This window comes from Taeniopygia guttata, chromosome 27, assembly GCF_048771995.1.
Source record: "Taeniopygia guttata chromosome 27, bTaeGut7.mat, whole genome shotgun sequence".
NCBI classification, from domain to species: Eukaryota; Metazoa; Chordata; class Aves; order Passeriformes; family Estrildidae; genus Taeniopygia; species Taeniopygia guttata.
The window spans coordinates 402,704-427,077 of record NC_133052.1 but is presented as its reverse complement, the minus strand read 5'-3'; the positions used below and the strand labels follow the sequence as shown (position 1 = coordinate 427,077).

Sequence of the window (24,374 nt, the reverse complement as noted above, 5' to 3'; positions counted from 1 at the left end):
AGAGCCAGAGCTGCCAACAGCTCCTTCTCCTGCTCCCCTTTGCTCAAATTCTCCTCTCGTGAAACATTTGTGTTATCATGGGACAAGAGGTGCCAGTGGGACGTCCCTGAAGGCACTGCTTGACCTTGCTGGTGCTCCAGGTGCTGCTGTTTCTACTGCTTCAAAGGCACTCAGAGGATCACAGGGTCACAGCTGGGCTGGGCTGGAAGGGACATGCAGGACCATCCTGCTCCAACCTCCTGCCATGGGCAGGGACACCTTCCACTAGACCAGGCTGCTCAGAGGCTCAACTTGCTGAGTTGCAAGGTAGAAAACAGACTTTTTAACACTCAAGGTTCAGTGATTCAGAGCTTGTTGACCCCACAAAGCCATTTCAGCAAAATCCCTTTTCAGTCACAGCCTCAAAATGCCCACGTTGGGAAAAAAATAACCTAATAATACCTCCACTTCACAAGAAACCAAGCATCAGTCAAAAAATAATTGAAGTCGTAACAGTTCCAAACTGGGAAGGCAGTAAGTTAAATCCCTGTGGGACAGATGCATCATTACCTTAAGGAAAAACTCCTTGTAAAGTTAATGGGGCTCTGCAGGCTACTTCAGGGCAAGGACGTGATTCTGGGGACATGGCTGAGCCACCTTTCTGAGGGGACGTGACTCCAACACCTTCCCAGGGAAGATGGCTGCTGTAGCACTGCACTGATTGGGCTTTATTCAAAAAGGATTAATTGTTTCCTCCAGGCCACAGATTAAGTAAAAGCCATTCGTGAGTTTTTAATATCCAATCCTGTGGTTTTATCACATCTTTACATTAAAAAGGCAAAACTGCCTCCTCTGCCTTAAAACTAAACATTCTTTTGAGGTGAAATGCAAGGAAAAGACATGTTGAGAGACAGACTTGCATCAACTGCCAAGACAAGGAGGAAAGGAATTAAATGCAGTGAATATGCAATAACTGATTTCTCTACAAGGTTTAAAATCCAACGTGAAAATTTTACAGTTTTCCAGCCATTTCAAGCTTACTGAAGAGAGTACAGAAAATGCAAACCATGTGTGCTGAAGTGCTGGGGGCTTGCTCAAAAGCAAGCAGGGATATATTATTGTTTAGACTGATTTATACCGTTTAAGCAGATCCGGTTTCTTTAAGATATTCAGCAAACAGCAGGAATGTTTTTCATGTCAAGTCACTCCAGCAATAACAAATAGCTCACATATTCTGCTATTTAGGAAGAAGAAAACTGGAGAGGGGCCTGCAGCAGTGGCACAGAGCCAGGTGGATGGATTTGTTACGTTTCTGAGCCTCTGGGCCATACACATCCACCCTGGGACCAGCGTTGCACTGGAAAGTTCTGACCCCCAAAATAATGACTGGGATTGTAGGAACTGGAGCCTGGCCAATGGCAGCGATGCTTTGATGGGAATGGACCAATGTCAGCACCAAGAGAAAATCCACAACTGCACCAACCCAGGGGGAAGGGCACGTGCTTCGCTCTCTCCCCAAGCATCTCAACTGGGAGAGTCTGCAGGACTTAACTCTTTGCAGACAAGACACATTTCAGCTCTGTTTCCACTCGCTGCTTGTACAGGAAACAGGTCCTGCCTTACTGTAGAGGCATAACCAGACCTTTTGTCCTTTTGTTTACTTAAGTTTTATAATCTCACCTTTTTAAGGCCCCCAAAATTAACATTTTGGCACAGGACCATTTTGCTCTTTTGATAGAGGCTGCTCCTTGGCTATGCCAATAATAGCACAGCTACAGTTAACATTCATGCAGATCACTTCTGATATGACCTGGATATTTTCTGTTATTCCAGGCTTGGGCATCTCTTCTTTACGGCTAAAATTCTATTAATTTCCAGTACATTTTAAGCATAACTCTAATTTTGTATCTAAATGAATGGGCTTTCCCTAGACAACCTTCAGTCGCTCTTCCAAGGGATATCATAGAATCACAGAGTCTCCTGTGTTGGAAGGGACCCACAAGGATCAACATCCCAAATCCTGGCCCTACATAGTACAGCCCAAGAATTCCACCAAAGTGCCTGAGAGCACGAGAAGGGTGAAAACATTGCACCAGCCAGAAAGCCAAAAAAACAGCTATCAGTTTGAGTGAGGAATGAGTGGAAACTGTTCCTGAAAAACTAAAACTGGTTCCGAAAAACTAAAAGAGTTGTTGGGTGTTAACACTGCAAAGCACAGCCTGCAGAAGACTGTGTCTTGAATTCAAACCAGCAACTTCAATTTTCTCCAAACTTTTCATCCAGACAAGGTGTGAATTTGGCTGTTGGATGGCAGCAGGTGTTATCTGGCTGCAGGGAGCAGTGCAGTGATCTATGGCAGCGAGGGAAAGGCTCACCACACGTCTGCCTTCCTGCCGTAGCCTTCCCCGCTGATCACCTCCGGGCTCATCCAGTACGGGGTGCCCGTGACGGAGCGGATGCCTGTCCCCGACATGCAGATTGTCTGCAGCCGTTTGCTGGCCCCAAAGTCCCCAAGCTTCACATTCCCAGCAGAGTCACGGAGAATATTGGCACCTGGACAGAAGCAAAAAACGGAGACAGCTGTTTTTATGTGATCCAGCTGTTGGATCTGCAGCCTGCAGAATGACATCCAAGCCCAAATACCCGTGCTCATGGTATGACTCTTTCCCCATTAAGCCTCAGGTGACCTGCTAAACATAATTTCTTTAATTCAGCTTGTAGACAAGCCAATTGCTAATGGCTGTAAATGGGAAAAACTTCAGGGAAAAACACAAGGAAGTTAAGGGGGGAGGGAAATGAGAGCTGAGTCAGCATCAGCATTGTTACAGTGCCTGTAAACAGCTCAACCAACCTAGCAGGGCCCCCAGGCCAAGGGCTGGGAGAGAACAGAGCTGTGTAGAGAAGGGTTTTATTGGGATGCTGCTTTGGTGAGTGCAAGCATTGCTTCCTGGTCAGCTGGGTAACAGATGTAGCTAATTAAAACACTTTGAACTCCGACAATAAACAAGTCAATCTCCACTTGGTCTTGCACACAAAGCACCAGAGAAAAAGCAAACTTTAGAGCTTAGCTTTTATGTGGACACAAACTGAGGTTTAGACACCAAAGCCAATTCTTCCTCCAAAACTGCAATGAGATCAAGAAGCCCAGATAATGTTGCCATTATCTGGTAGGTGCCCACATGGAACGCTTCTGCTCTCAAACTGAGAGCAGAGCTCCCTTCCCTCGCCCTGCTCTCACCCTTGATGTCCCTGTGCACGATCATGTTGCTGTGGAGGTACGAGACGCCCTCGAGGATCTGCCGCGTGTATTTCCGGGTGACGTTTTCCGTCAGGGCCCCGTAGGCCTTCAGCTGGTCTTTCACTGAGCCCTGCCAAAAAGCAAACACAAAAAACTGGCAAAGAGGTGACAAAGCACAAATCTTGCACTGTCCATTCAGCTCCTAAAAGCCCTGGGTGTTAACACACCCAGCAGGCCCCACAATGGCCTCTGCTAAAGCCCTTCTGGGACGTTCTATGAGCATCTTGCCCTAAGAAGCCCTTTTTAGGAACAGCAAGGACAGGCTTCATGGCAAAAACAGCTTAAGGAGGTTTTGTCTACTGGTACAACTTGCTGTGAAGACAAGCAATAAAATAGTTTAGCAGACTTATCTGAGTCAAAAGCCTCGCTTTTTGGAGAGCCAGTTTTAGCCTCGCTGTACCATGATTCTGGTAATTCAGTTACCAGGATTTACATGCTGGCCCAAGTCCTTTGAGGTACTTTGGTAGAACAAATTCAGAATGAAGAAAAGAACTGGCTTTAATGACTGTTACAGAGAATGTATTTCAAGCAGAAGACACTTAAGGAAAAAAACAGAGAGGTTATTTGGGCATACATAAAATGAAAGTGGTGGCATTATGAGTGTGAGAAGGCACAGCCCTAGGGTCTGAGGCAGATGACATAGTTAGGGGAATCACAGCAACAAATAAACCAGCTAACAGACCCAGCCACCCCCCTTTCTGATTCCTGACTATGCTGCTCTTACCCCTGGCATGTACTCCATGAAGATGGTCAAGGTCTTCTCTGCTCGATCCCTTAAGCAGCCATAATACTGCACAATACGGTCATGCTGGAGGTTCTTCAGCAGCTGAATTTCACACTCCAGCGCACTCACCTCCTATGGATGTTGAAGGAGAAAATAAGATTGCAGCCTGAGGAAATATATCATAAATATAAAAAAAAAAAAATAAATTTGTCATGTCACTGGCAGGATAAGACCACCACTACACTGAGAAATGTAATCCATGACATCGCTTTATCTGCTTCTTGGAAAAGGCAAATATGACCAGGTCTTCCCATTCATTTTTACTGCATTATCTGCAGATAACTGTTAGTGTGGATTTAGTACCAGAAACACTTTGTTTCTTGTCTTGATTCTGTCATCTGCATGGCTTTATCCTGGGTGGCTGAAAGGTTTCTCCAGCCACGGCAGAGGTATAACCTCACTTCTCTCACTGAGCTGTGGCAGGGAGTGTAACTATGAAGCAGCTCTGAATACGTTACAGACTGGAACATCAACCTACTGGAGAAGAAAACAACAGGTGCTGAGACTTGCTGAGCTTCTGTCCTGTTCTGGTCACACTGATGATTTACTGGAAACACCCCTACAAACAGCTTCTTTCCTATTCAAAGAATCTGCAGCTCTGCACATGAAACTGATCCTTTGCTTTGCTCTTGCCAGACAACAGGGCATCACAGTGCAAAGGCAAAGACATCACCCAGCAACTTCAGATGGAATCACAAATGTTTGCTTCTCAGAAAAAGTATTAGGTTCTTGCTGAATCCAGGGATTGAACAGGAGGAACATCAAAGGTACTGAAGCATGAGGATTTACAGAAAAAGCAATAAAGTTTTCTCCCCAAATTAGTCCTAGTTTTACCTTTCCAGCCCTGCCATGAGAAGGTATCAGGTTCAGCTCTCTCACTCTGGGAGAGGATGCAGAACCTTAGGGCAAGAACCTGGATGTTGTAGGCACACATGGAACAGAGGAAGCGGCTTAATCAGACCAAATAATAGTATAAGGTTTGGAGTTTCAGTGCCTTTAAAATATATTTCAGCCTGTTCATCCTTGGCTCAGAGTTGCTGTCTGATTTACAACACAGACATAGCAGAACTTCCCAATTTATGACATATCTTGGCACATATAAAATCAGAATAATTAAATCTTCATGGATCAGTTATTCTAGCTCAAAGTGATTTTGTTCAATATTGGGAAACTGGTACACTGTTAAAACACTAGCAAAGAACCCATTCCAGCTGCATCCCCTGTGCAGGAAGTTGAGTGCTGTCCCCTAATTTCAAGATGCCTGTTCCATCTCCACTGTCTCCAGTGTTGTCACATCACAGCTCTTGATTAATTTACACCCCACAGCTCCAATTGTTTTTAAGGACACAGAGAATTCAGAAGTGAAAATTGGTAATTAATGCACTTGATACAGGGTGTACCATATAAACCCAGAAGTGGGTTTTGCATGTGCAAGCAGCTCTTTTTTGTTCAAAAAAGAAAAAAAAAAAAACCTACTCTTGCTGGATTTAGTTTCATTCACATCCATGTCTAACCAGGAACACAGGGCAGTCTAGTATTCCTCAAGTAACCTGGCAAAAACCCAAGAAGCTGCGAAAGGAGAGCCAAGAATGAAGCCAGAAAATGGATTTTAGTTTCAAGCTGAAGTTAATAACACAGAAAAGTAATTTTTAAATGACTCCTATTCTTCTCCACATGACTTGAAACCTTAGTACAAACTAAATAAGACGCCAGCTTTCAAGGACAGACAGAGAGAGACACTGTGCAGGACCTCAGAGGGCTTTAGAAGCTGAGATGAGAATTACCTTGCTTGTTTCAGGGCTCTCTGGATCAAACTGGACCTGCTTAGCTGCGAGCTCCCTGCCCGTGTCCACGTCGTAGCACAAATACACGCGGCCAAAGGCGCCCTGGCCCAGCAGCTTTCCTCGGCGCCAGTTTATTGGGGCACTCGGAGCTAAAAGAGAACAGCAATCACTTATTTTTTCATTCCACTGTTTAAAAACAAAGGTGGGCTTTTCAAGGACCAATCTCCATCATACTGGGACTGAACCCGGTATTCTGCAGTTGAATAAACATGAGGTGCTCTCCCAGAGTAAGGAGCTAGTGGCAGAGCTCTGAACAGAATCCAACCATCCAGACTCTCAAGGATCTGCTGGCCGATGTCTCATTAAAATGACACCACAAAATGTTCTGCAAATGTGTTTTACAAACCAGTTATTCAATGGGGTTGGTGAAATTTCATTCCATCAGCAGGTGGATTCTACAAAATCATTACCTTAAGAGATGATGCAGCAATTAGAGCAGCTTCCAACCCTTGATCTGTAGTTATCACATGCCTCAGATGAAGGAGAGCTGGATTAGCCTTGCTAAATTGATCCCAGCCAGCTGGGAATGACTTAAACTTCTGGGACAACTTGAAGGACGTTATTCTGAGTTTCTTTGCCCAGCTAGTCTGGGGTTAACATCTGTGGGAAGGATTTTACTGCAAGGCTCTCTCTAACCATAAAGACTGGAAGTCATAATTACCTGCTAGACATTGATAAAGTAGGGACTGTGTTAGCACAGTGTGGGTATCGTCTTCACCTGCTGAACAGTTAGACTTAATAAAAATACCCATGAGACCCAGGTGAAGCAGCATCTCCAACAGCCCAGCAGGAGGTTCCATCCTCAGGGCACTGGGAACCCTCACATTCATAAGCAGCAGTCTCCTGACCCAGAGATTAATACCTGAGCCCAGTTTTTCAGACTGCCCTTAATCTCAAAGCATATTACTCAAAGATCAGTGCTTTAACTCCAACTTTGAAAGCAACACTACGAGACTCCTGCAGTTCAGTGCATCCAATTATGTTGGATATAACAAGAAACTCTAAAAACAAAGACAAGAACCAGCCATCTGAACAGTGTGAAAATACAGAAGAGCTGAGAGATTTGCTTCTACATGTCTAATTTAATCAGATTTACTGCCAGTCAGTATTTTAGTGTGTTCCTTACTCTGCTACAAGCTTACTCTTCATTTTGATCCTTAAATTACTGTATGGGATATCTACAGTTCATGAATGAGTTATGTTCCACTTATTTTTTATAATAGAAAGCTGTCCAACAACACAACTCTAGGATGCCATTAATACAGAAGTAAATCCTTCTGCTAAAGGAGCAAGTGAAATACATACAGCTCTCAACTAATAGACCAAAAGCCTGACTGAAAATGTTAATATGCAAGAAAATAAACAAGCTTGTCTGCCTGTTTTAAGAACCCTGTATATCATCTAGATCAAGCAAATTTTTACTTCTTAGCTGAATTTGCAATGCTTTTAAAGGAAGGGCCAGCTCCCAGAAGAAATCTGAGAAGAACAACACTTGTCCTGTGGGTGTGACAAACAAGTCTCAAAGCACAGCCAGGGAGCGATGTGGCTGTAGTGGCTTGTTAAAGCCAGGCTCTGGCAACGCGCTGGGTCTGGAGCTCGCCCTCGGAGCCCTCCCTGCCCCGAGCCAGGTGGCATGGCCCAGCAGCCTACACCTGGTGGCATGCCCCAGCAGCCTACACCTGGTGGCATGCCCCAGCAGCCCCAGCAGCCTACACCTGGTGGCATGCCCCAGCAGCCCCAGCAGCCTACACTTGGTGGCAATGTTCCTCTCCTGCACGCCCAGCGCGTTCTCGCTGTCGGCGCTCCGCAGGCGGCCCCGGGGGTCCAGGTACTGCAGCGCCAGGCCCAGGTTCTCCCCGTTGGTGCTCAAGGAACGGCTGGAAGGCACCAAGGTGAACAGATTCCCTTGGTGACGTCGTATCCGGGGAAACGTCCTCCGGCCTGGGGAAAAGGAATGCTTTTAAATAAATGCTTGCAAGGGGAAGGTAATGGCTGGGGGCTGAACAGCAGGGAGAAGAGAGAGAAATACCATGTTCTGCTCTGTTCCCAAGGAGCAGAATCTGCTGCCACACAGATGAGATGCAAGAATATAACAGCTCAGGGCTGGTGCTGTCTGAGATCTAAACGTACCTTCCAAAGCAAAAATCTGGCTTACAGGCTCTGAGCACAAGCTCCGAGTTTTGTTAAAAATTACATATAAAATTACTTTCTAGATAACGTGCCTGGACTTGCAAATAAAAACCATAAATAAAGATTATGCCAACTTGCACCTCATGAAATTTTGAGAGATTATTTTGCATATAGCCATCTGGTTGAGCAGAGATGTAATTCTTTAACTCCCTGCTATATTTAAAAGATCCAGAAGCAAGTCTGCAATGCAAATTAGCAAAGTACAATGAATCTCTATGGTAGGAAAGTACTTATATAGGGCCAAGCCTAAAAACTACGTCCACAATCCCCTACTCAGCCTGGGTAACACCAGAAAGGACAAAGCAAATAAGAATTACAAAGAGAATTACAAACAACAACCATTGGTTTCCATGAAAATGTAGCATCATGGACAGCAGTATCAACCTCAGCATTAATTGCAAGGACCAGGGCACTTCCAGGCTCTCCAAACAGGAGTTTCACTCGTGCAGAGGCTGCCATTGCCTCACCTTTTTCCCCCAGCCTGGAAGGGGAGGTCTGAGCCCAACTCACCGTCGTTGTAGTCCTTGTGCTGCATGGAGACGTTGTAGCGCCGAGGGTAGGTCCCACCCTTGCCTGCTTTGTCGTAGATCTGATTCTCACGGTCTGGCACGAGAAGCAAAGACAAAAGTGATGCTCCTTCAAAAAACTGAACTTCTAATCACAGAATTTTCCTGTAACAGCAGGTTTTTAGGAAGAGGCAATAAATAACTTCATAGCTTTCCCATCATCGTGTCCCTACTTCTTCTATTTATACAACCCCAGCAAGCAGGGAGGGCAGCCAGCCAAGAGCAGAAAATGTCTGGATCAAATAACCTTTGTACCAAAGACATACCTGAGAACTCCTGTCTATTATCAGGAAAGCTTTGTGCCCTTGACATCCGTGACTTCCGAAAAGAAGGACTAATGGAGAAAGAAGGCGAAAGTAAGTTTTGCTGTTGTTTGGGGTATTTTTTTTGTTGTTTTATTTTTTAAATGAACAAGTAGAGCCTTGTCTAAAAGAGATTTAAATACCCTGCAGCCAGATGTTCTCAGAGGGGCGGCTCCACACAGGCTGCTCGCTTCAGAACTTTGTATTTATAACATAAAGCTACTGAAGCACCAGTTTGCTGGTCTGTGGTTGTGCCAGAAAATAACACAGCCTTAAGACATAGTTAATGCTCTTTAAAAAATACAGTGACATATAGATAGGAAGTAAATTGTTTCCCTCCAAGAAAATGTATGAGATAGAAAACAGGATTTTATGTAAGTACAACTGGCATTTCCATCTGAACACACACGTTCTCACCAGTCCGTACATTTGTACCTGGCTGCTCACCTGTCCAAGGACTGGCAGCTTCCTGACACCGAGTTTTCAGCACTGCTTAGAGGGTCCAGCATCTGCAACACAGAAGAAACCACACAGCAACATGAGTACAGTCCAGGGCCCAGGAGAGGCTGTGACAGAGGAGCAGAGCCCACAACTGCTTGCCTGCAGGATGTCCAGCTAAAGAAGGGAGTCTAAGCCTATTTAAATGTATAATTTTCCTTTACCTCCCACAGAAATGAGGTTCATATAAAATCTGAGGCACTGCTTTAGCTGTTGAAGGAGTCTGCTATGAAAAAATGCAAGCTTTAGCAGCCTTGTGCTGCATTTTGATCCCAGCTGGCTCCAGGAACAGTCTCTGCTGGTGCTGCTGCATCCACCTGCAAGTCGCCCTTTGGCCTCACTTCCCACTTTTCTGAATGGACAGCAGAGTTTCAAAAGCAAGAGTGCCACACAAACCTGGTAATAGGAAACCTTGTCACATGTGTGACAGCTCCAAAACTGCTCAGTCAGAGGTGGAGGGGCAAAGCCCAGAACTGGGAACTGTTTCTGGCAGCCCAACAAAGGCTTTGAACTTACACAGCTACAGTTTGAGGCTGTTTAAATGCACAAAGCAGCACTTTTAGGAACCTAGAATGGTTTGGGTTGGAAAGGACTTAAGGGTCATCCAATTCCACTTCCTGCCATGGGCAGGGACACCTTCCACTAGATCGGGTTGCTCTAAGGTTGCCCTTGGACACTTCCAGTCATGGGGCAGCAACACCTTTCTGGACAATGTGTGCCTCACCACTTAAAGCTGTTGAAGGAACCACAGGCAGTGAATATTTGGGAAAGGAAAAGAAGGCCCAGAAGGCAGCAGAACCCCTTGGCAGGTGTTGCAGGCTGCTCCCTGCCATACTCACGCACTGCTCGCTGGTCTCGGGGATGAACTCGCCCTCGCTGTGGATGCTGGTGTAGGAGCCCTGGCGGGCGATGCGCTGCTGCCGCTCGGGCACGTAGCCAGGCGGCGGTGAGCTCCGGCCCGTGCTCTGGGAGCCTGCAAGGGACAGCACCCACGCTGCTGCCGGCCACACTGCTGAGCAGCCAGCCCCAGCACCTCCAACACCAAACCTGCACCCCCACAGCAACCCCAGAGTGAACCTGGCACACCTGAACCAGGAACACCAACTGTCCGACCTTACTGCACCTTACTGATGTCTGAGATGCTACGTGATTATTACTGAAGCTCCTGACAAAGCAGCTCCTATTTCTAACCTCTCCTGCTCAACCTTGTGAGCATAATTCCAGTTTAATCATCTGTTAGTGGCACTACCTAAAGAGTTTCTCTTGTGCTACCTACTGAGAGAAACTTCACATTTAGGGTTTATTTTTAACTTGCAGATTTCAAAGATGAAACTTTAGACAAAGGAAGGAAAAAACTCCCTTTTTGCTGTGACCTATCCACCTGCAGCTGCCACCAATTCCCACTGTGAGCTCCAAGAACTGCTGTGGTCCAGGCCAATCTGCTCAAGGTCACACATGAAGCCAGAGGCAGCAGGTGGAGATCAGCTCTCAAGCTGTGCTCCTCACAACACTGTCTTTAATTAACTGTGTGTACTCAGGTGCTAGGAAAGATGGGTAAAGATCAGCAAATATTCTCCCAGGGAAAATATTTTCTGTAGAAGTTGTAATAAAGAGCGAAGGCAAGAAGCTGGGCGAAGTGGACTGAAAAGCAGAGCAAACACCTCTCAGGGGGCTGCAGAAGGAAAATGAACAATGCTGGCATGGCTTAGAGTGCAAGGGGGGTGAACTACATGAACAAAAAAGGGATTAATAAAATCACAGGATCATTAAGGTTGGAGAAGACCTACAAGATCACGAAGCCAAGATTGCCAGGTCCACAATCCATTGCTCAGAGCTACCACCTGATATCCCAAGCAGCTCCCAGAGCTCAGGAGCCCTTTGGAGGGGTGGGATAACCCTGGGCGTGCGTGGGCTGCCCCAGCCCCGGGAGCACTTTCACTCCTTTGACAGATGCCATGGCCAGAGCGAGCCCAGGGCTGCTGGCACCGGCCCAGCTGCTCTTGTGGAAAGGCCCCATCCCTGGGCAGGAAAAGGAAGTCGGCACTAAATCCATGTGTATCAAAGGAAGTGAGTGGAAAAAACACAAGCCCTGCCAGAATGCTTAGTAACTTTTTTATTTTTTTTCTTTTAAATAGAAGTCATCTTTACTTCCAAAGCTCCAAAGTGGTGACAACAGGCTCGGGCTGTTTGGAGCTCAGGAACCACACAGGTCCCTCTCCTGCTTGCAAAAAGCTTTAGCTGAACACTGCTTTGGACTGTAATTGCGTGACACGATACAAGTTGGATAGCCTCTGTGCCTGAAACGCCAGCAAACAGGGCACACTACTCCTCCAAACCAAAGACAGGAAAAGAGAAGGAAGAAGAAATTGGTGCAAGACCGAGCTGTTGCCAAATTACCAGCAGACCTCTGACACAACTGGAACTCTTCTGGACCTCTTCATAATGTAATGGTCTGGTACTCTGACACGTTCAGAAAATAAACCGAAAGGTTCTTGACTGATGAATGACAAGCTATTCAGAAAGCAAGCATAAGCTGGGACAAGAGGAAAGTGTGTAACTGGGATACAGAAGGAGCCCCTTGTCACTGTACAGTTTACCCATGACAGACACTTGCCACAGCCTGTTGGCTTTGGCACCATTATCTGGATACCCCAGAATGTCAGTAAAGAAGAATATGGAATAGATATATTTTAAATGAAATAATTTTGGCATTCAGTTTGTCTGTTATAGAAGAAATGTGGTGTTCAGACATGCATGGATACCACTTCTCAGGACCAAGGAATGTTGCTCTTTTTATGCATATTAACTTCAAACTAGGAAGGACAGTAAAAGTCTTTTTGTCCCCGTTTCAGTCACGTACTTCACAAACTTTCAGTACTTCTTTGTTTGTTTGGTGCTTCATAAAAGCAAATTGCACAGAAGGGGATCAGCTAACTCTTCACAGGATACAAGCAGGTTTCTTAGACCAGTCCCACACTGAGAACTACTGCTCTTCAAGTTCACAAGGCCTTCCCTCTGAGCTCATCTCCCAGTTACCTCTGCTCAGAACAGTGTGGTTCCAACTCTGGTTTGGACCCGCCAGTATGGAGACTGTTATGCTTTAACCTGATTTATTATTTGATACTTTGCACTGCAAATACTGATCTAAAATCATGTAATAATTCTGCCTCAAGTTCACAGAGTTAATGAAACTATAGCACTCCTTTGCTACAGTGAAGAACTTGCAAACAGAACAACTCTGACATTCCCATCTCCTGGTACTGCTCTGTGTGACTTGCATCACTTGTCCTCAGGCATTAGCTCTGACAAGACCCAAAATAGCTGTCATAAAAACTGTCATAAAAACTACAGAAGTCTTACATGAACACTTCCCCCAGATAGGAGTTCACTTAGATAACAGAAACCCAAAGAAATAAGACAAAGGTACACGGATTACTCTGATTTTTATAATTACGTTTTGTGTACCTCTGATTTTGTCTTGTGCTCTACTCACTTGATAATTCTAGAAGTGAAAGTTGAGGCAACTCAGAATGTAGGACACTAGCTGGATAGGCAATAGTAATTCCTAGCAAAATGCCTGATTACAGGAGACAGGACAGATTCCAAAGCCCAACATAAAAAAAATCAAATCTAGGTTACATGAACTGAAATTGCCAATCTAAATAAAAAGCTTCATAGGCTCACATCAGCTTTCCAAATTCCTAACCACAATGGCTCTGGCTTTAGGACATCCCTTTTAGCAGCTCCTCAGCTGTTCCACAACTTAGCAAGGAACTTTGAAACATTCTACTGTAAACATATTAAGAGCTTTTGAAAATGAACTGCCTTGTCCCAGAATAACCTTTCAATTTCTCATGGCTCTCCTAAATGCTGTGCCATAAACACTAGTGCCCAAAAGCTACATTTCAACAAAAAAAACATGTAGAAGTGGCAAAAATACTCACTGACAGACAGATGCCTGCTTCTGGGTTCTGGCTGCTGATAGGGTGTGCTCACATCCCCTACAGACTGGGAAGTTTTAATCCTGACTTGCTTAGGCAGTCCAGAATGGGGTGAAGAACTGGTCTGTTGGGTAAAATGAACAGAATAAAGCAAAATAAAGTGAGATGAAGGAGCTCAAGCATTCTGGCCACAGTTTCAAAAAATATTATGCTTAGTACCAAGAAAAAGCTGAGCAACAGTTCTAGAGCCTGAAATCTTATTAATTCAGAAAACACAAACCAAAAGACAGCAAAAGAGCCAGGTCTACAATTACGGTGTAAAACAGGAGTCAGAGAACTAGAACAAGTGCAGCTCAACTCAAGTGCATGATTTGCAAGTCTGAGCGTCTGACACCACCAGGTACTGTGAAACATGAGGGGCTCCCGGCACCCTCTGAGACCAGAACACAGAAGCACCTACAATTTCCATCAGCCACCTTGGCCAGCAGAGATAAATTCTGAATCTTGCACTGTTTCAGAAGCAACCTGACTCCCCAACAGCCTTTAAAAAGTAAATTCATAACTCAGACTAAGTAAAAACAAATTCTGGAGAGTTTAATTGCCCCAACAGTCTGGAGATGCCAAGATGAATTTATTCATCCTTCCCCTGAACTTACATAGATATTATTTAATTAAAGAAACTTTTCCACAGAGCCCTCATCTCATTCAAAGCAGGAAGAGGAATGAGACACATGGAACCTCCCCCAAGCCAATGAAATCATGTGTTAAAGCAGGGGCTCAATACCTGCAGACACTTTCAATTTTAACCTTGATCCAACACACCTACTTTTACAAGAAGGTGTAATATTCCCTTCCTCTTGAGGTACAGAATTTATCTTACTTGAAAAGAACACAACCAAAGACACCTCAAGGAAATAAATTCTCACTTCTGAAAATTATTTGAACCATGACAGGTGAACGAGGTGCAACAATTCAAATACTTCAACTCAATATTAAAGCACGGGATGGATGTACATTTAATGAGTACGTGCACTTGAAAGGAGTAAGGAAAGAGCCTGATTGAAGTCACATGAACTCCACCATGGGCAGGTCCATGGCAGAGGTCACCCTGCTGATGGACAGTCTGGCTTTGGTACCACAGGTGCTCCAGCTCTCCCCACTAGTTTCTAATCACAAAGAAAAGACTGGCAACAGGGTGAACTGACTGAGAAAAGAAATGAGTCGCAGAAAGAGGCACAAGAAAATTAATCTGAGTGCTGCTCACAGACACTGGCTCCTGGTACAAGGGACCCAGCTACTGCTATAAAGTTCATTTGCTTTCTGTACATATTTGTGCCAAAGTCACCTTTCCATCCCCAGAAAAAGAAGAGCATGACCAAAAGAAAATCTGCATCCTATACTTTAGGAAAAATCATGCTTCCCACTCCCTCAGTGGGATGAGATCATGCAGCCAAGAAACCTCCTTCAGGCCTGTGGGCTTTATCCCATGGAGGGCTCTCCTGCCAGGCAACTCGGAGCAGCAGAGGAAGTTGGAGGAGAGGGGGGGAAACAGCGGCACTTAGTGAAGGCTGTTTGTTTCTGCTTTGAGTAAAAGAGGAAAAAACAGCTAATAAAAGGACATCAGCAGTGGCTGCTGGCTGCCGCACGGTGAGATTTACCAAGTGTTTTCTGGTTATGCAAGGTTAGATGGCATCATGAGACATATGGCTGCAGCCTGCAGGCACTGACACAAACAGAGGCCTGGAAAGAGATTGTCTGACTGTGCTGTGCCAAAATTTGGGCTACTTCTCACAGAATGTTTCCTGACAACACAGAACTTTGGTCTGACTGCATCAGGTCAGACCAAAGACCTTCTTGCCAAGCGTTGTCTAGAGAACAGGCAGCAGCAATTGCTAAGGGAAAGGGCACAGGACAAGGAACAGCGTCATCCTCTCCTACACCTTCCCAGTCATTGGGAAAGGGCTGTTAACACTCCTGAAGCTATTTGTATTTCCATTACCATGGATTATCAAATTAAAAAATAGCGAGAAGTACATTTAAGTTATCATGACAGTGCCAAGAATTACAGGTGAGATTATGTCAAGAGTTGAGCTCCAGCCTGCAGAACTTGAATAGGGATAAACATTCCAGATTGACAAGACACTATCAACAGAGCAGCTTTTTGTGTCACACTCTTCAGGAGAATGTGGTAATTTGCAAATCAAGTATCTAAGCTGTTGAGGTTTTTGGTTTGAAAAGCTGCATGACATTATTTCTGAAGAAAAAAAAATAGATATTGGTTGAGTGAACTGTGTTTTCCAGTCACAGATCAGGAATAAGGGAAAATTCTGACTCCTTTTGCCTTCTTCATCTTGTAGTTCATTCATTGTCTAAAATGGGCATCTTTGGGAGCTTGACTTAAAGATTTATTTCTCATCTTATGATCGTGTCTGCTGAAAAAGCAAACTACATTGACACTCACTGCCACAGCCCCCTGTGGTAGAGGAGAGTGAACCAAGAGAGATCCCAGTTCACATTGGGTCTGAATTCACCTCTATTAGCAAAGCCAACTCTGTTTCCAGAGTCAGGCTGGACTCTGCATTAGGGCTACAGAGCTGAAAAATCACTGGAAGCTGTCCCCAGACTTCTCACCCAGGGAGAAAAGTGATAGAGACTTTTCTTCAAGGATAACTGTAATCTAAAGGCAAAATGATTCCACACATTTTCAACACTGTGCTATTAATCAAAGCTAATAAAACTTCTCTGCAAACCAAACTCTTCGAGTGTTTTCTGCCTACAGCCACTGGGTATTTGATATAAAGTGGCCTTCACATGACAGCTTAAAAAGCTGCAATGTTTTAGCTCCCAAACAGCTGCTGAAGTCAGGGAAAAAACCCAACACAAAGAGACACCTATAGCTGAGCCAATGCAAAGAGGATCAACACATGCATTTGTGCCTGGCAAGAGTGATTTTATAATCCCTGTTGCACTCAGTTAATGCTGCCATCATGCATTAAGTCTTAAGGGTAAACCCCTTGATTTTGGTGCAGTCCCAGAAGTTGTTACCTACATGGTTTCTGTCCTGGGATAGCAATAGTATCCTCAGGCTTTTCACATTCGAGCTCCTGTCTAAGAGATCCACAGCTTTATCCAGGTCATCTTGGTTTTTCAAAGGAATAGACAGCTGCAAATCAAGAGCATGGAATAAAATCATTAGAAAAGACAGAAAAAAAAAGTCTACTTCTACAATGTGTTGTTTAAATACAATGGGTATTTAAACAAATATTAGAAAAATATCAGACTGTAATACAAGATTCTGATTGCTCAGTTCTACAAATTTTAATTCCAATACCGTCTTACTGTCCTTTTTAATGAGGTTTTCCTCCCATGTAAGAGAAATGGCTGGCCCTAATGCAAACTCCTCTAAAGCACAACCCACCTGCATTTGCTGTTTGCAAAGAACAGGGAATTGTTAGCCCCTGACTCTCTGATGAGAAAATGGTCTCAGAATACTTATTAATCCAGAACTAATGATCACGTGAAAATAGGGTTTCACATAGAAAGAGAGTGTCCTAAGCAACAGCAGAACAAGGCAACAAGATGCTGATGTCTGTACCACACACATGAGTGAGCTGCCTTATCAGGATCAGCACATTTGCCTTTGGATCAGGGATTCAACAACGGTTTGTATTAAATAAAGACCCGAAAATTAAATTTCTGGGTAGAGAATTTTGTGATGGGGAAAGGAGGAGTCATGCAAAGAGCACTGACGCACTGACAGCTCAGTACCTCGTTGTTCATGTAGTGGAGGTCCAGGGGCTGCCCAAAGGCAGTTTTCACTTTCTGCTGCACATCTTCGTAGCGCACGGGACGGACAAACGGGATAATCCTGGGAGGAAAGAGAGTCAGGGACTCAGTTCAGAGATACACTCGATAATGCAATCAAATCACACGTCTGAACCATTAAAACCACATTTGAATGGTCTCCTTTCATCTGCAAGCAAGTAGTGAACCTTGCATTTAAATTTATATGCATTATTTCAATAAGGGAGTATTGATCTCTGCCTCATTTCCATACAGTTTGTCAAAATGCAATATTCAGCTGGAGATTTCAAATAGAATCCCTTTATCCCTGGGCAGAAAATAATTCTTTTTTGAATAAATGTCTTTCACATAACAGGATACAAATGCCCTGTGCACCTTGGCTTAAAAAATACCACCTGCTCTGGCACAGATGAGATATCGCCACAAAGAGCTGGATTGTGAGCACCAATTAACAAAGTTGTCACGAGGCAGAAATAACAGGATACAACAAGGTCTCCCCCGAGTCTACTCTTCTCCAGGCTAAACAATCCAAGATCCTCTTCACACATGAACTATTATAATACCTGGCTATACTTTTTGTCCTCAGTTGGAAGATTAGTGTTCTTTCCGATGCAATTTCTGCTAGTTAACTTTCAGGAAAAAAATCTGTTCCAATGAAAAAGCTTTCATGTTTTTTATATTTATCTCCCTCCTATTTCTTTTTCTACATCAGCACACTACAGATGATCAGAGGACTGTTTGCACTTCCAGGTTACTGAGTGGACCACAGAAACTCAAGACCTGTTCTTGCTCACAGAGGCAATTCAGTGAGACCCTGAATTATCTCACAGGAGTTTGTGGGGAAAGGGAGGGACAGGGGCTTTCTGCAGGGGCCATAGATAGAAGTGTGCCTGCCCCTGGGTCCCTGGCAGTGTCCCAGGCCAGGCTGGACAGGGTTTGAAGGTGTCCCTGCCATGGCAGGGGTGGCACTGGGTCTTTGGTGTCCCTTCCAACCCAAATCATCCTGGATTCTATGGCGCTGTGATGAACCCGTGCTTTGGAGAGAAGGCTTAGCTTCCCAGCCATCCATCCACACAGCTTCATCAGCCCTGGCTATCCTTTCAAGAGATGCAGCTTTTGTTTTAAACTACCCTTGTGTTAGCTGGCTTCCTCAGCCCTTCCCATGAAGGGTTATCCTGCTACCAGACCTACAACATTCAGCTGTTTGGAAATAATTGTCCTTGTTAAAAAGCAGCCCACAATAACATTTTCTACATATTCCTAAGAAACCCATACATGAAATCACAGTACTCTGGCACCACACAAACGCCATGTGGCTCTCAGTCCCTCATAAAGGCTCTCTTTCTACACTCAATGCTTTCAAAAGCAGAGCTGTTCTCTGGTGCCACAAATTTTATTAGTTTAAAAACTCTGTGCACTCCTCTAGCACAAAATCGTGGACTACAGGGCTTAAGGAGCCCATTCCTGCCTGACCACCTTAAATATTTGTGGTTAGATCTGGCAGCTCCAGTGAAACCAAGCACACACACTGACATTCTGGTGCAAGCTCCCTGTCTGGAACTGCACACTGTGCTGGGAGCAGGGAATTCAGGCGAGCACAACTGCATAATTAGACTGACATACAATCAACCTTTTCATTTTAGGAAAAAAAAAAACCAACCAAAAAACAGGAGAAAACCCTTCTGTCCCCCTTGCAGACAGGCAAGATGATAAGCCTGTAGTGACACAGTGTGACAAGTAATTGTGACATGTCCCACTGTGGCTCTGCTGTTGTCCCCACAAAGCCCCTGACACAGAAGAGTGCTGAGCAGACCTGGCTGACAAAGGAGGAAGCAAATCCCAGTGATGATCACCTGGAAAATTTCTCCCACAGCACAAGAAGTCACTGACAGAATTCATCACATAGGATTTCAGTGAAAGAAACAGTTCAAGTTTTGAGGAAGAGTAGAAATTATTCTCCACAGCCTACTTTGCCAACAAAGAACAGCTCTGCTTTCCTAACAGAAATCCCAAAATCTGACAAAGGAGGAGCTTCAACAATTCGGCCAGTAACCTCTGCTAGAACAGGCTGTGAGGATCACTACAGACAACTTGTCCTCCTGTGCCACTGATATTAAATTTGCATTTTATCTTGAAATTGCCAACCACTTCGTGTTGGAAGTACTGCCTGGCTGGGGAGAACCCAAAGGATTCCCACAAGATGGCTGTGAAGATGGCACATACATTCACACTTACAGCCCAGTTAATATCTTCCAAAATATGGACACTACAACCCAGCATTAAGATCATGTTTTCCCTCAGTGAGAGCAGACCCAGAGACCACAGACAAGCCTGGAGCCTTCTTGTTCACACAGCCACAAGTCATTAAATGTTTCAAGAGTTCCTCTTGAATTGATAGCAAATATGAGGCTTTCTGAGACCTCCTTTGAAATATTTCAGCATTTTTATCCATTGTAAGCAATGCTGTAAAAAGCAAAACTGCTATTTCAGTTATTTCAGGTTTTTTTCTTGTAAAAGAATGTCTCTCAAACCCAAATATCAGAGGAAATAAAAAAGAAGCTTTTACACCAATGGAAAAAAAAATCTTCCTTTGCTGTATATATTGCTCAATCACAGCAGGGCAGTGATAGTGACAGGGCATCAGGAAATGAGAAACTAGAAAAGAATGACGCTGATTTGATCAGCTTCATTTGGTTTCAGTTAAATGAGACAAAATGGGAACATATCTGAAATAAGACTTTCAGGGTGAACTTATTTCAGGCTGGACAGCTTTTAAAAATGCTGCAGTTCACTTACACATAAATGTTATGGAAATAAATCAGTTCTTTATGACACACTGATCCCTAAAAATAACCAAGCTGTGTGTGAGCTGTTTGCTATTGCCTTCACTGTGTGATTTCCATTCAGGAAAAAGGAAAGCAAGGCCAACAAAATATTTAAGCTAAATTACTGATGACTAAATTACTCTCCTAAGCAAAGACTCAAAGCAGTGAAGGCCAACTTACCGTCTCTCCCCATTATGCTCAAACTTTATCCTGACATCATTCTGCAGGAGGAAGAACAAAAGGTGAGCTCACAATCAAACTCTGGCACACACAACAGCACACAAATGCCATATTATGATTTTAGTATTTTAACTTTCTCCACAGAAGCTGAAGCAGACTGTGGAAACAAGTGGGTGATACATGGACACAACACGTGAGGAATGGAGAAACTGCTGAGGGAGGAAGAGAAGGAAAGGGTAAAAACTAAGCTGTGATTTTTGTAAACTGACACTTAAACAGAGGACATTGAAAAAAACTAAAAAAAATTAATCTTTAACACTGCATGGGAAAAATGTGAAATTCATTCCTACCTGCTTATTAAGCTGAAGGCAATTTTCTTTAAGCATGCTCAAAGCATGCATGGCAGAAAACAGAGAGTGAATGTGCTACAATTTTTATCCCTACTCCTACTTTTGAATTTTTATTCCTATTTATTATTCTTTATTCTTAAGACATAGACTAAATCTCTGCTTTTGCAAAAATGCAACCCCTGAAACTCGGAGCTACAAACAGGTTGATTCTATGTCGTTCTAAGGTTTCAGCAAAGGGGTCATCACCACCATCTGATAGTTAAAAGCACCAACTGTGCAACCTGTGCAGTCACTGCAAACTCAGAAGATGCTGGGTGGCATGCAAGAGTCAACAAGCTGAACTTTCAACTCTGGACATTGAAGTTCAAATCCCAATTTAGGTCAGAAAGATAAAAATAAAAGGGAAAAATCTACTCTGATAAGACTCCACCATTTCTGCTGCACAATTTATGTGATTGGAATAGATTAAGCCATCTGTGAAAGCCTCAGACAATAGGCAATCATACATCTAGGAACTCAAAAAAAAACGTGGCCAGGAAATGCTCTTTAGCTGGAGGAAGTTTCTGGCAGGCCCAGTGGTCAAGAATGCAGTTCAAAAGGACCCACGGAGTCCCTGGGAGCACACGGAATTCCTGCAGCATGGACCAGGGAAAATGACCTTCCCAAACCCAGCAACGACCAGCGCAGGTGCATCACTCACACATAACTTTAAAGAGTGTTTTTTTAGAGTGGGAAGAGAAAGAACTTAGTCTAGAACTACTCCAAAATGAAACAAATTCTAGAGAACCCATTTGAATTGATCAGTGAAGGAACAATGCAGCAAACAGCACAGGAATAACATCCTATAAAGGATGTCTACCAGCCAGCTCCTGATCAGAAAGTTGTTCTTAGACATTGCTTGAAGGAACGATTGCTTTAGAGCAGGATTTTCAGGAAAGTAAGGCTCTGGTTTTGTTTTAACATTATACTACTTTAAGTAGTCTGGACTAAAGGAACTAAACAGGACAGTTTGGATGAAACGGAATTCACACCATTTTTCAGATTAAATTTCTGACGTGATTTAGGCCCTGGAGCAGCTAAGTGACATAGCTCTCACCAGCTGAAATTAGACAACACTAAAGGATCCCCAGAGCTCTTTGGAAGCCTCTCTGTAACTTGCTGGTACTCAAAAAAACTCTAACCTTTTTCTTAACTCCATTGCTTGCTTTGAAACCTGTAATTTGGAGTAAAGGAAAAATGGGATGGAATTTGGCATTTATCGCTTCACTTTTCCAAAAGGACCTGACACTGCCCATTCATGTCTACTTATCAAAGATCTAAGAAAAGGTGGTCAGAGTGATCAGAGTGATTTGGGTGTTCCTATTCCAGAGAAAGCCCAGAGGAGCTATGTATCCAGTGTTTTCAGTTTCCCTTGAAAGCAGTGAACCCATCACTCCTTAAAGCAATTCGCATAAACTGTCCTCAGAGATATCAAAAAGGCAAATCCAAGTTTAGCACTTCAGTGTTCCAGCTCTGAGATGTGGTATCAAAAATCACAATTACAGATTTTGATTTAAGGTATCTCTGGATTTCTGTTTCAAAGTGATTTGGAAAGGATTTTGTACTACTCCATCTATGGATTTGTCCAACACATTCAAGAAAATCCCCGATCCAGTTGAACAAGTAGATTATGAGCAGGCAAAGCATAAGGAAGACAGACATGAACTTCAAAGCCTGCTCCAAAAAGCTTAAACCTGTAACAGAAATCAAACTGAGAAGAATTATTTTACTGACATAGGAAACTTCTGTTCATGCCAGTCTTGCTGCCAGTAACTTGATTTAATTTTGAATGACAGTAATGGACAAACAGTTTTTGACTAAAATTGTTGCTTTTGCTTTGAGCATTTCATTTAAATGACATTCAGCATCTCCAGACAAAGCTGCATTATTCTGTCCTTCCTTCTTACCAGAATGTCAACATCATCGTTTTCTCCATGAAAAAGTCTGGAGAAAAGTGGAATGAACCCAACAAGACCTCAAAGCATTGACTCACCACTCCTCACCTCGGGAGTCACAGACTGGTTTGTGTTGAGAGAGACCTCAAATGCCAGCCAGTGCCACCCTGCCATGGCAGGGACACCTCCCACTGTCCAGCCTGGCCTTGGGCACTGTCAGGGATCCAGGGGCAGCCACAGCTGCTCTGGGCACCTGTGCCAGGGCCTGCCACCCTCCCAGGGAAGCATTTCTTCCCAGTTCCTATCCAGCCCTGCCCTCCTGCAGCTGAAGGCCTTTCCCCCTAGTCCTGACCCCACAATAAAAGTGCACACACTGCCACACCAGGACAGAGTCAGGGAAGAAAAGCTTCCCCCGCCTCCCACCTGCTTAAAGGACTTCCATAAAGTCACTGCACACAACTTGAAGACATACTCCTAATTTATAATGGCTAATATGGAAATGAAGTCAGTTTTCTTACCGGGATTTTTTTTTCTTCCACTGCAGAGGCACACTGGTTCATTATTGCAGGGCTGCCCAAGAGGGGGGGACTGCTGGCATTGTGTTTTTTCTTTAAAAGAAGAATAAAGTAACTTTAAAAAATGGAAATATGACTGTGAAATCAGAAAGCTACTTGCTAAATTTTTCAGCTGGGCAGACCAAACCCCATAAAAAATGCAGTATACATACATGTATAATGTAATATATACTAAATATTTTATTAAACTACATAAATGTATAGCAGATATAACATATACAGTTTATATGATACGGTATTCATTAATCTTATATAAAAATCTAAGAAGGAGAAAAGCTACCATATTTGCCACAGCCTGAGCAGGATCAAGGAGCTACTTCCCATCTGATGCTTTGGCTGTTTGAAGCATAAGACAGAGGCAAGGCTGTGAGCCAGTCAGATCCTCCTGCTCTGCCCCTTCTGCCCCGGTCCCCAGTTCAAGTATCACTACCTGCCCCATTACCTGTCTGTTGGAGTGAGCAGTGTCTTTGTTCTTCATGGTGTCATACCCGGGCAGCCGGTGACGCCTGCCCATCTGGAGTGCCACCAGGTCCTTCATGATGGACTTCAAAGCCTCTTGTTCATCTGTGATTCACAAGAATTTCAGGAGTAAGTTGTCTGAGTGAGCACCAGCCATTTCTGCACCTCTGACACTTCTACACCGGTTTTCTGCTGGCTCACAGACCAACAATCCTTTTTAGGACCTTTGCAAATACACTGTGATTTAATTTAGTCATAAGAAAGTTCAAACTTAACTGAATATCATGACATAATAAATTGACAGATAAATGTTAACTCACTCATCCAATACCATAGAAGGATCTGGCCAGAGTACAGATGAGAATGAATACCCCCAGCCCCTAATTCTGTTCAAATGTCTTCACAACAAACAATAAAACCTGGACAGATTTGCTAGACCATCACAGGTCATTTAGGAAGGGCAAACTGATGTGCTTCTGCCAAGGAAAACCTGGTAAAAGTCTGTTCTCTCCCACTTTATATCCTGCTAACTCTGAATTCTTGCCTGCTAGTGGAACAAACCACGGCCAGTAGAAAGAGAAATGAAAATCTGGACAAAGATTCATCTTGGAGTATCTGTGAACACAAATCCACTTGCACTGATTGCCCCAACACGTTCCTCTCTTCCCTCAGAACAAGCTGATGGAATAAAATTCAAACCATTTTATGAGATTTCAAGATCAGCACAAGGAACACTGCTGGCAAAGTACAACGCAGCAGGTTCAATTCAAGGTTTCTTGCCTTGCAGCTACATAAAAACACACATTGATTTTTCTCTTGTATGTTCCACTAAGAATTACTTTCTG

The 24,374-nt window shown here is 43.9% G+C and overlaps 1 protein-coding gene across 2 annotated transcripts in view; it reads right to left on the bottom strand.

Annotated features, from left to right (window-relative positions):
* MAP3K3 (mitogen-activated protein kinase kinase kinase 3) overlaps positions 1-24,374 on the bottom strand; it is a 34,422-nt gene that overhangs the window by 4,165 nt on the left and 5,883 nt on the right. For both annotated transcript variants that reach the window (XR_012052106.1, XM_030256489.4), the window contains exons 2-16: positions 23,513-23,634; positions 23,014-23,103; positions 20,212-20,252; positions 17,171-17,270; positions 16,452-16,565; positions 13,406-13,526; positions 10,301-10,434; positions 9,411-9,472; positions 8,928-8,995; positions 8,606-8,698; positions 7,655-7,846; positions 5,846-5,994; positions 4,002-4,133; positions 3,218-3,347; positions 2,355-2,532 (exon numbers count right to left, since the gene is read on the bottom strand). Coding sequence is in view for 1 of the 2 variants with exons in the window: in XM_030256489.4 (XP_030112349.1) it covers positions 2,355-2,532; positions 3,218-3,347; positions 4,002-4,133; positions 5,846-5,994; positions 7,655-7,846; positions 8,606-8,698; positions 8,928-8,995; positions 9,411-9,472; positions 10,301-10,434; positions 13,406-13,526; positions 16,452-16,565; positions 17,171-17,270; positions 20,212-20,252; positions 23,014-23,103; positions 23,513-23,634 (1,726 nt within the window). In the remaining variant the exon portion in view is untranslated. The remainder of the gene's footprint in view (positions 1-2,354; positions 2,533-3,217; positions 3,348-4,001; positions 4,134-5,845; positions 5,995-7,654; positions 7,847-8,605; positions 8,699-8,927; positions 8,996-9,410; positions 9,473-10,300; positions 10,435-13,405; positions 13,527-16,451; positions 16,566-17,170; positions 17,271-20,211; positions 20,253-23,013; positions 23,104-23,512; positions 23,635-24,374) is intronic.